This window comes from Ambystoma mexicanum, chromosome 1p (assembly GCF_040938575.1).
Source record: "Ambystoma mexicanum isolate Mex_15411 chromosome 1p, UKY_AmexF1_1, whole genome shotgun sequence".
Lineage (NCBI taxonomy): Eukaryota > Metazoa > Chordata > Amphibia > Caudata > Ambystomatidae > Ambystoma > Ambystoma mexicanum.
Genome location: NC_090921.1, coordinates 202,135,108 through 202,147,625, shown reverse-complemented (window position 1 = coordinate 202,147,625; position 12,518 = coordinate 202,135,108). Strand labels below are relative to the sequence as shown.

Below are 12,518 nucleotides of genomic sequence, written 5' to 3'. Positions count from 1 at the left end.
AAAGGGAGCAAAACAAGGCTCCAAGAGAAACAGACAAAAAGGGATATGTATTAACCCTTTCCAGTACTCTATGTAAGATAGTTTGCACTGGGTCTGTGGCTTTTAAAGAGACTAATAAAGTCGATGGCGACTTTAGATGTTCTGGGAGACAGTAGTCAGTCCCAGAAAATGTGTCTGAGTTGGGAAGTCTAAAAGACAACCATGAGTCACTGCACTGACGGTGCTGTGTAACACACAGTAAAAAGATGATGCCTATGGAGTAGGTGAGGCTCCACAGTCTATGAACACAAGAATGTTAAAACGAACACAACAAAACCCATGTAAGAGTGGGAAAAAAGGCTCACACTCTTACCAGGGTACGAGGTGAAAAAAATGAATCCTAGAAATCCAGCAAAGCTGCTGATGGATTCAGTACTTAAGGGAAATTAGCCATTCTGGAGAATTCTCCCTAACACCCATCTTAGTCAACAAAGTCAAAATGTTCCAGTGGTGTGTATTATCCCCCAGGCCTGATAATGATAATCAGTGCTCTAAACCATCACCACCCCCTTTTGCTTGTAAGGTGTCTACACCCTCACTCCCGACACTTGCTCTGTTGTGACCGTTCCTCCTTTGGCACCATTTCAACTGGATGCTCCACTACTTGCCCAATAGGCGACCACCTCCATCAACATATCCAAAGCTTGCCTCAAGCACTACCTCCTCTAGATGCATTTAATTCCTACAATTCAAACAAGGCCGTGGATTTTAAGAGCAATATAGTCACCCCACCACTGCAGGAAATTGGGTCTCATTGCAGTTCGGGGGTCAGGTAGAAAAGTGCTGGTATCCATGGATGCGGCATTATACCGGACCGCCCGACTATGGGTTTGCCAGTGGGGCACCTGGGGTTACCTCCAGCTAAAAGTTGGAGGCTAGCCAGGTGCCGTACGGGCAATAAAAGACGTCATTACCACCACCGGCTTTGCCAGTGGCGGTAATGATGGCAAATCCCCTCATGGTGTCCTATGGAACATCATGAATGGGGACGAACCCCATCCCACTGGCACTCGTAAACTGGCAGCAATGCCTCTGGACCGAGTGCCGGTAAAGGTAACTATACCGGCATACTCGAAATGAGCTCCATTATTTCTTTTCACAGACAATAGTGTTTGTCTCATTACACTTCCACAATAGTTGATTGCTGATTGTTGTACTTGTGTTACTATGTATTCTACCATTCTATGTATAGTTGGACATGCACATATGAATATATAATGTATTTTCTTATTCCATTGAAATGATGAAAGAAATGTAACGCCTATGAGTGACACATTAATATTTCAGTTTCCAGCTACAGAATTACCAATCCCTACAGGCAATGGTGTTTGCCGTAGAGGAAATTAACAAGGACCCCGACCTCTTGCCCAACATTTCGCTGGGATTCCGGATCTATGACTCCTGCAGGATGATGCAGCGGTCCCTCGAAGGGACTCTTGCAATACTAACTGGGCAAATAGAGCCCATCCCAAACTTTGGTTGCCATCCTAAAAATCCTCTCGTTGGCGTGATTGGTGATGCTGGCTCATCATGCTCCATTGTCATGGCACGGATACTCGGCCTCTATGGACTCCCCCAGGTAGGTTTCTAAGCAACTCATTCATTTTTTTGTAACAACGCAGAGAGACATAGTAGCTAATTCATTTTGATTTTTGAACAATGCAGAGAGACATGGTTTTCATTGTGGAAAGCTGTTTGAATGGATTAGAAATGGTTCACAAAGACAATCACCATTGTTAAAGAGAGCATAGGGTAGGGAAATGCTAAAGCAACAAACTGCACTGATTTAGGATGAAACATTTAATTACAAAAATGTATGCAAGCACTACACTAGTGTACAAAAATGTCCTCTCCATAGATAATACATTATTTGTAATTTTCATAGTGCTCTTTTGCAGATCAGCTTTGTGTCAACGAGTCCGCTTCTCAGTGACCGGATCCATTTTCCATCCTTTTTCCGCACCATCCCTAATGATGATTTCCAGGCCAAAGGCCTTGCCCACTTACTGGTGTATTTTGGCTGGATCTGGGTAGGTCTGCTGGCAGAAGACAATGACTATGGTGAACAGGGTGCCCACATTTTAAAGCAAGAACTGGAAGATGCTGGGGCTTGTATTGCCTTCACCGAGAACATCATCCTGAGCCGGGCTGACAGGAATGCCTTCCACATCATCCAGGTAATCAAAAAGTCAACAGCCAATGTGATTGTTGTCTTCTCTAGTGATGCTGGACTGGGCCCATTAGTAGGTGAGATGGTACAACACAATGTTACTGGGAAGATATGGATTGCCTCCGAAGGTTGGTCTATATCGTCACCCTTAGCCATGGACATGTACTCTGAAGTGCTGCTAGGCACTATTGGGTTTGCAAGCTACAATGGAAAGGTACCGGGATTTGAAGAACATGTCAACAGTCTCCATTACTCAAGATCAGCTGAGAATGGCTTCCTGCCACTTTTCTGGGAAGAAGCATTTGGATGCAAGTGGAGGGATCCGAAAAGCAAAATGGGCATTTGGGATAACACATCAAATTGGTGCACAGGTGAAGAACGACTTGACACCTTGCATAGTGACTACAATGATGTATCTGACACACGAATTGCTGCCAATGTCTACAACGCAGTTTATGCCATTGCTTGGGCTTTTCATGACTTCATTTCTGCCAGGGCAGTGGATGAGCCATTCCTCAATGGGGCATTGGTGCCTATCCCAGCTTTTCACCTATGGCAGGTACTTTTATTCTGTATTCATGTTTCTAATTCCATAAAGTTGAAATCATATAAACATGTAAAACGTAATGACAAAATCAATATGATTATTAAGTGATAAAATATGACACTGGATATCAACGCATATTTCCAGAGATTCTATAGAGAAATTCAATCCAATCCTATTCAAGTGGAGCTCCCCACTATACCGCTCTTTGGGCCAAATTCATAGAAAAAGTCGATGCAAACTACTTTGCGCCATAAAGGATATTGCACCATCTTGCACGTGCGAAAAGTTTAGCAATGTTCGCTGATTCATGGATTCCAAAGTAAACCGCAGTGTTGGGCCTGAAACGCCCACAACATGCTCCTATAAATAATGTAAACTAGCACCAACAACATTTGCATCTGCCCTTGCACCAGCATCCACCACTGCGTAAAAATGGTGGACTGTCCCCTGTTACTCAAGCCACCACCCCAGTGAAACTGCAAAATGTCCCCTGTAACTCAAGAAAGCACCCCAGCGAAATTGCAGAACATCCCCTGTAATTCAAGACAGCACCCAAGCAAAACTGCGAAGCATCACACATAACGTAAATCACCACCCCCGTGAAAATGCATAACATCCCCCATAACGTAAGGCAGTACCCCAGTGAAACTGCAGACCATCACACGTAATGTATTGCAGCACCTCAGCGATACTGCAAACTGTCCACTGTAACTGAAAGCAGCACGCCAGCAAAACTGCAGACCATCCCTTTTAACTGAAACCAGCACCCCAACGAAAATGTGGACCGTCAAAGTAGCACCATAGCAAAACTGTGGATGGTCACCACTAAGTCATAGCATCCACCTAAAGTCACTACACCTACCACTACCCACACTCACCTCTGGCCCAACCCCAGTCACAAACCCCTGCTATTCCTGACAGCTCCCACTACCCCCACTAATGCATGCCCACCACCCCTGCCAGCCTTCTCAAGTCCAGATACCTCCCACTACCTCCACTCACCTCTACCCCAAACCCAGGCAGCCCCCTCAAGTCCTGACACCTCCCACTATGCCTACTCACCTCCGTCCCAAACCCAGATAGCCCCTTGCTAGTCCACCCTACTCCCACAAACCTCACCGTCCTCTGTGCAAAACACAGGCATCAGCTTGCTGGGCTCACCCCACTCCCACCACCCCTACTCACCCCCACTTCAACCATAGGCAGCCCCCTGCTAAACCGCCCTACTCCCACCACCCCCACTCACCTCCACCCCAATCCCAAGCAGTCTCCTGCTCATCCACACACCTACTAATCAAATGTGGAGCAACAGCCTACCACAACATCTCAGGCTTGCCTCCACCATGATGTAAACCTACCACCTATCCTCCACCAACACGATCAACTGGTAGCACTGATGTTGAATCCAAGACTGTAGCTTCTTCGAAGACTCCCTTGTACACCACACTCAGCTTCCCATTAACAGGAAAGCATACTGTTGCGCCACCTACACTTCCAATACTCCATGTACATGTGACATAGTAATGCAATGAAAAGCAATTTGAAATTTGTATAGTGTTGTTGTGGCATTGCAATGGCCTCACAGTGCTGTAGCAGAATGCGCTGGGGTACCCAAGTCTGCGGAATCACTGATTGGTCTGAGCTATTAAGAATACCTGTGTGCATTTCAGCTTGTACATAGGCAGGTAGGTAGGGGTGGCAAAGTTCATGCCAGTGACTCAAGCATTTTTTAAAACAATTTTGGCTAATGTAAACCTTTTTGCTCTCACATCATACGAAGTCAACACCATTGCATTTCCCATTGCAAAAATACATAACACAATTCAGAAGTCATAATTTCTTCTCTATATCTGTATATTCAATGACAAAACTTTGTTAAAGGGATGTTATGGTTAAGTTCGACTAACAAAAAGCTATGAAATTCAATTAAATAACTTTGTTAAAGGGACATTATGGTTACAATTAAAGCCGAAACCCAGGAAATTCTCCAGTTATGGTAAGCTAAGGAACTATTTGCTATATGTATTGTTATAACTCAGCCGACACGTAATCCAAATCTTTAGAGCCTTTCTCGAGGCATATGGATTGTGGGCCAGTGCTTGCTGCATGGTTGTGGAAACAAGTTCAGCATCCAATCCCAATATCTTGTCCCACTATGGCCGCAAATAAGGGTGGGTAATGATTTCAAGGGGTAGCCTGGTGACCAGGTGGGCACCTGATTCGGCATGTTTGGTAATTATCTGCTGATTAGCATTGTCTCAGAGTGTATGCAGCGAAATTTTGGGCTGTAGCCATGGACAGAATTTGAGCCACTGCTCCTTGCACAACTTTCCTGCAAATCCACCCATGTTTTATTTTTTGAAAAGTGTCAACATGTACATACATACATTAGTCATATAACTTAGCTCCCAGTTGACAAAATCCAATCAGACTTTGCAAAAAATGTCAAGGTTGGGTCTATAATATTTCTAAAAGGTTTTATGCACATTCATCCAATGGTCACAAAGTTATAACCCATCTAAAAATGTTAAACACCCACCCTGTAATTTTGTCCCCCCTCCACAAACTCCCACCAAACTTTGCAAAGACATTAAAATCTGGGTCTTAAAACTATTTGCACACTTTTGTGCAGATTTGTGAAACAGCACCAAATATATAAGCCTTTCAAATATTTTGTGACCCCCTCCTCTAATTTTGTTCCCTCTTGGGAAAACAGCACCCAACTTTGTAGAACCATTAAAGGTCATGTCTGGAATAATATAACACATCTTCATACAGTTTCATTGAGGGTCGCCACAGTTATACGCCATCCAAAAACTGCTTTTCACCAACCCTCTAATGAAAAATATGTATTGGGCTGTTCCCAAATGCTGACTTCGAAGGTGGAAAACCAACAATTCTTGGGCTTTTTATGGCCATATCCCATCCCATCATCATCACCCCTCACCTCCCCAGAGATTGTTTCATTAGTTAGACAAGTGCAATGTTGTGTTTTTTTCAATGTTTTTACTATGATGTTCGTGGATAACGGTCGCTGCCTGCAAATCCAACATGACGGCCATTTCCGAAAATGTGACGTACCTCACACTTTTCACCATCCAATCAGCAGGCAGGTCCAATGTCCACGAACATCAAGCCACCCTCTGGACCAATCGGAGGCCCATCCGCGGACCGAACCCAGATATCACTAATTTATCTGTAATAACTTTTTGCCTGTTCTAAAAAAAATACTGGACGGATTTACTCCAAATTTACAAAAGCAGGCTTTCGGGACCATGTCGCCAATCCTGCGCACATTTGTCCAGTGCTTTGGACAGTAGGCACCAGCACAGTTTTTTTCCATTGCGTCTATGGGAAAAACCACACACTTGGGACCACCCCCAGAACTTTGCCCCCTCCACGAAACCTCAGCAAACTGCACAGAATCAATATGATGGGAGTATATACTTCTATTGGAAAGTTTTGTGAGGATTAGTCTGGGAGGGATAATAAGCCTCCCGAAAACTGTTCTTCCTATGGGTTTAGCAACTTAACCATAACTACAAGGCATAAAAGTCAAAATGGTTTGTTTGTGCCTTGGCAAAGGATTGGCATATGGGGAGCGAAGGTGTATGAGAGCTGAAAGGCGAAGGCATATGAAGGGTGAAGGCGAGGTGTATGGGAGGTGAATGTAGCTGAGAAGCGAAGGTGTAGGCCCGTAGCATTCCAGAAGTTACCAAATTGTTTCTATATAAAGAGGTGCAACAGGCATTTCTGTTACTCTCTTACGAATAGTGCTAAAATGAATGAGCCACCTTTGCTGCAAAGAAATGTTGTGTCAATGAAATTCATAATCAGGCTCAGTTACTGAGTACAAATCTATCGCTACAGGGGTGGATGCTGACGAAGCTGAAAAATATCCAACATAATTCCTCAACTCACTCGACCGCCCGGGAATGCCACCACCGCACCTTCGACTGAAAGTTGGGTCACCCGTCATGCTGCTTTGCAATCCCGACCCACCTAGGCTATGTAATGGAACAAGGCTGTGCGTTAAAACATTTCTGCCCAACTTATTTGAAGCGACAGTGTTGAAGGGAAGGGAAAAATACAAGATGTATTCATCCCCTGCATATTCTACTCATTCTGACAGACATCCCATTCAGTACCTGGTCAGGCTGGAATCGGTATCATGATCAACAAGGTACAAGGCTAGTCAATCAAGTGCACTGGTATCAACTTGGAATCTCCATGTTTCTCCCACGGAAAGTTATATGTTGTGTGTTCAGGTCTTACAATGAACATGTACTTTGGAAATATTTAACTTTATGTCCATAGTTGTTGGCACATTGCATCATGTCACCCATCATGCTGCTCAGGAATCTCCATGTTGTTCTCATGCAGTTCTAAGTTTCAGAATGAGTTTTTAAGAAGAACAAAAGAGTGTGTTGTGTAGTCATTATAAGTAAACATTTTAAACATATTTCCATGAATTCGGAATCTCACAGATTTTCTTAACCTGGTCACACAGCATGCACAAGAAAATCGTCTATAATTCTGGCTGCTCCTTTAGTACATTTTGACAGGCCATCAGGGCGCGGTGCTCTGGAGTCACTTGATGTTTTTATCATCTCCACCATCATTTCTAAATCATATGGGAGCTCCCAGTCTTCCCCCCTTTTGATTGCTTTCCTACTCCCTTCAGAGCTTTACATTAGTGAATAAGGTCTCAAAATGCTCCAACTAAACCTCTTCTGGGTAGGGTTGATCTGTAGAGCCATTTGTGGAGCATCCACATTATTCAGTGATTGCCAGATATCACCCATATTCCTTTCCCCTACTGATCTCAACATACTTTCTGCATCATTCTGTAGAATTATGATCTTTCGAGATAGGGATAGGGTTGATCTGTAGAGCCATTTGTGGAGCATCCACATTACTCCACATTACTCAGTGATTGCCAGATATCACCCATATTCCTTTTCCCTGCTGCTTTCAACATTCTCTGCATCATTCTGTAGCATTATCTTTCGAGACCTCAGCCATTTTTTAAGTTCTTGTCTTCTTTTTCTCAATTTGTCTGGTTACCGTACGTCTTAACTAATTGTAAAGCCTTTACCCCTCTTTTACGCCCCTTTTCCCCTTGTACCTCTTACTCATATACATATCTAAGTCAAAATGTTAATTTATTCGACATGCATTCTTTAATTTCAGAGAGATCTATAATACTGAAGCATAATTCACAATTAGATTGAGATTCTAAAGCACAGGATAATCCATTTTTAAACTTCTCCACAAAATTCCCAACTTTTTCAGGAATGGATATAAACATGTTTCTCCATTTCGCCACTCTTAAGTCAGGCTCATATATACACTTCCATTACTTTCTCATGTGGATTGTCCCACTTCATTTATAGAATTGTGTGGTGACTCAACGTTGTAAACGTAATCTCGAGGAGCGCTATCTCTACAAATGTCCTTCTGTTAACAAACACGTAATCTATAATTAAACTCTGTGTCCCACTCCTCCATGTTGAACTAGCCGGTATATCTCCTTTTACTTGGCGATTCACTATGAGCAGATCGCTCAACTCCGTTTCCCTAAACCACTGATCCCCATTTTTTTCTGAAGCGCAAGGACACACTGATATCTCGTTCATAACCGGTCTCTTTTTTATTAAAACACATGCTATTTAGATCCCCACAAATTACTAGGCCCGAGGCATTCTTACCCAGCATAAAATCGTCAATTAAATTCATCACTGCACTCACAAACACTATCCCTGCAATGGCTTCTGGATTCCAGCATAGATTAAGCACCAGTGTGCCATCTCGCCCTATACGTTTCTCTTTGTTCCACCTCAGCTGTACAATTTGAATAAATGTGTTCCGATTTTTATTTTCCAATATGTAGATACCTATCCCATTTTCTATTAGTGTCAGTAGTGCTGACATTGGTCGTCCCTTGTCTCTTTCCATTGCTGGATTTAATAGAGTTGTGTAACTGTCTAGACTAAGCAGATAATGGTGCTGGGCTTCCTGCAGACACACTGTATCGTATTGACCAAACTTCATTCCTCCCTCACTAAAAAGATGCATAAATTCCTGTGTATTCCACACTCCTAATGTCGTATCCTGGCTCCCAGCCTTTTTTCCTTGCACCTTTACCTTATGTCAGGCAGAGTTTGTATGCAGTACCCTTTGGGACCACTACACACAACTAAGACTACAGGTGTAAGCAAACCAACCAGTGTTTGGTAACGGGGTTGAGCAGCTAGGCTTATATCAAGAGGGGAATGTGAGCAGTAATGATGTTACACAGAGGTAACATTCACATGTGTTCAAATAAACTCATAGACTCAAAGTTTCTTAGTTAAACACTTACTAATTTATTCAACAGTCAGTTATAAAACATTCACTAGAAGGAGGCAGTTAGATATCACACACAAATATACTTCAGTAGTATACTCATTAAGTTTCTGAAGCAGTCAAGCTACTTTAAAGAAGGAGCAAAATGGCATTCAGAATACTTTGAAGGAGGAGCAAAAAGAAATAGGTTCAGAACATAAAAGGATTACAATTTCTTAGACAGTGCAGATATTTTGAGTTCACCAGAAGAGTCAATTCAATTCAATAGGCTAGGCCAAAGTCAATGGGCTAAAGGCTTGGATAGGATAAAATGGTTCTGGTAAGTAAACAGTAAAGTCTCTGTAGAAGCTCTTAGAAGTAGTTTGTAAAAAGAAGAATTATATGTTGGGTCACAAGCTGATTAGGCCTGTGAGTTGCAAAAGTTTCAAGGACTTTAACCGCCAGAGGTAAGTACTCTCAGTCTCGTTTCACAGTACCTTACACATGACAAAAAAGATGCAGATGAAGACTTATGTTCCTTGCTTTCTCCTGCAGATCTCGCTGTTCCTGAGCCTCAGTCATGGGGACAAAGGGAGGACGTCGGAGGACTTCTGCACTGCACTGGGACTGGTCACAAAGCTGGCACTTGGCAAATCTTCAATTCCGGTAACTGTAGTAAAGCACGCACACTGGTGTCCCTCTCCCTGGTTATACGGTTTCCTGCAGCACTGCAGCTCCGAGATAAGGTGTCCAGGTGGGTTAGGGTACGAGTTGATTGGTCCCACCAACTCAAATGGAGAAGTCGACCTTGAAGGGCTTCTTTGTCGAGGTGAACTTGGTGACTCAGACCTGCAGCAGAGCTTCACCGGGCAAACCAATGTTCCATGAGTTGCAGCAGCCATCCTCTTCAAGCTCGTATTTGGTTCTTTCGTTCCAGTGGTCGACTCTGCGTTCCAAGCCAAGAGACTCGCCTTTTATTCAGTTCTCTCCCATTAATTCCAGCCTAGCTGTCACTCACCCTGTAGGGTGGCTGTCCTTGTCGGACAGTCAGCCAGCCAATCATACCATAGTGCATTTGCGTCTCGTAGGAGACTAAGCACAGGGAGTTTCGGGCACCTCCCTCTCTTCCTGACCACCCCAGACACTCAGGTGCCAGAGGCGGTCTTCAGTCCTGAAGCCCGCCAAAGGCGAATGAACAAAGGAACCAAACCTGGTTTGGTGGGCAGAGCAATACTCTAGAAGGACCATTCCACAAAGAAATGGCGAAATAAGAAGACCGGGACCTGTTTAAACAAAGGGGGCTCAGACGCTATCTTGAAAAAAATGGCTCCCGCGATTTAACTCTACCGGTGTTCGCGGTCAGAAAAAATCATGGTAGTTTGTTGTAAAACCACTGCCAGGCAGCTATTCTGAGAGGAAAGGGTAACATTTGACTGCCGCAAGAGTATCTAGACACAGGGGATACTAAGTAACCCCTCCAGCACTCTATTGTAAGATTGGGTGTGCTGGGTCTAGGAATTTAAAGTCAATTTCACTTTACTTACTCTGGGAAAAAGTAGTTAATCGCAGAGAAAGTATTGGGAAAGCCTGAACACGTTTCCCTGTGCCACTGCACTGAGGGTGCTGTGTGACACAAATGAAAAGATGATGCCAATGGAGTTGGTTAGACTCCAAAACCAAAGAAAACGCAAGAGTAAACACATTTTAAAACACATGAGATATTGGGAAAAAGGGTCACACTCTCTCCAGGTAACAAAATCAAGTCATCAAAATCCAGCAAAGTTGATGGGGGTCTATAAGGTGAAGGGAATCAGCACATTTTTGAGAATTCTCCCTAACACCTTATTTATTGTCAGAGCTTTGGTAGCCAGGCCTATGAATATTTCTCTGTAGATAAAGACACAGTCTCATTGTTCACAGCCACCTTTCTCTCCATTGTGTTTATACCCCCACAGGTGACTTTGACATGAACGCTTCTGTCCTTCTGTAACATAATCTAATCTTCTTCCGAAGCCCTCTCCTTAATACGAACACCATCACTGTTGTCCTTTCCCCTATCACCCTTTTCCCTCCTTTCAAACTGCATCAACCTTCGTGCCTCAATCTCTCTTTCCTCTCTAGGCTTGTGCACCCTGGGCCCTATTCCTGCTCCCACCTGAGACCACAATACCTCCAACTCTAACTTTGTAAATATCTTCCTACTCTAGTTCTTCACTCCTCCACCTCCAACGTCTTGAGGGCCAGTCGCTTCTCCAAGCAACAAGTTGGGGGCAGATCTCTTTCTTCAGCTGGCGCTTCCCTATGCAACAGCCTCCCTGCCTCTCTGAAACTTAAGCAGAACCATTTCCGGTTCCTGAAGTATCTCAAGATGTCCTCTTTGCTTCTGCCTTCTCTCTTCCTCTACCCTGCTGTTCTCCTGGCTAATACTGCACTGGTCACCTGGCTACCCTCTGAACTTGTGCCCAGTTCCCTGCTTGTCCAGTTACACACACGCACGGCCTCCTGGAATCCCTGTGGTTTGCTGTGGTTTGTATCTGTAACCCTACAGTCCCTTTCCTGCACTTATTGACACCTGTTGTCTGCACTTTTAACACTCGCACTTGTCACCTGTTGGCTGCAATATTTGTTGTATTCATTCCATGACCTGCACTTGTACATCCCTCCTCCCCCCCAGCACTTCTCCCCTCCCCGCTCACCTGCACTTGCACAATCTCAACATCACAAGGCTTAGTAAGATTGTTGTTTTCTGTCCTCGCTCTGTCGATCCTCCCTTGCCTCATTGCGCCTTGAAACACTTGTGTATAGGCGTGTTATAAATGCCATATATCACCTCATATATCTGTAGCATTAGTGAGGTCAAAGCCTAATAGTAAGAAACACACTGCCACCTCTGGAATTGCCTGTTTCACCATGCACGATTCCAGATGTAACAGTACCCAATCTGTTATTTTTTATTGGCAATCTTATATTTCTAGACTCAATGAATCTACGTTTCCGCACCATATGTATTAAATTTAGTGCGTTACATCAATTCCATATCAGTTCCTCATCTGTTCTCAACTGAATTTCTAACCATACACACTTATCCAATTCCACTCTACCCTTGTTCCCATCTCCCTTGTGATTAGTCTTTTGTCAGACCTTCAAGGTCATAGTAGTTGGGAACCTTGATTCCCCTTGAAACTTCAGTCTTCCTTTCTCGATTACGCTTCCAATGTCCAGAATATAAGGCATCAAAGCAATGTAGGAGGATCCCGTACTGCCTCTTCGATACTCAAACAGTCATTAATCTCAAATCATTTTGTTTCTTTCACCTTTTTATCTTTATCTGGGCCCTCTGTTATTTCTTCAATCTTCTACATTCCCTTCCTCACATCTGAATATATAGAGGGATTAATTCATTCCTCTGGCATATTATCATCCGGATCTTATTGC

At 43.6% G+C, this 12,518-nt stretch overlaps 1 protein-coding gene across 1 annotated transcript in view; it reads left to right on the top strand.

Annotated features, from left to right (window-relative positions):
* The window catches only part of LOC138468293 (extracellular calcium-sensing receptor-like), a 60,879-nt gene that overhangs the window by 24,799 nt on the left and 23,562 nt on the right, over window positions 1-12,518 (top strand). Inside the window, exons 2-4 of the mRNA XM_069608819.1 lie at window positions 1,327-1,618; window positions 1,938-2,768; window positions 9,639-9,749. Of these exons, the coding sequence (XP_069464920.1) occupies window positions 1,327-1,618; window positions 1,938-2,768; window positions 9,639-9,749 (1,234 nt within the window). The remainder of the gene's footprint in view (window positions 1-1,326; window positions 1,619-1,937; window positions 2,769-9,638; window positions 9,750-12,518) is intronic.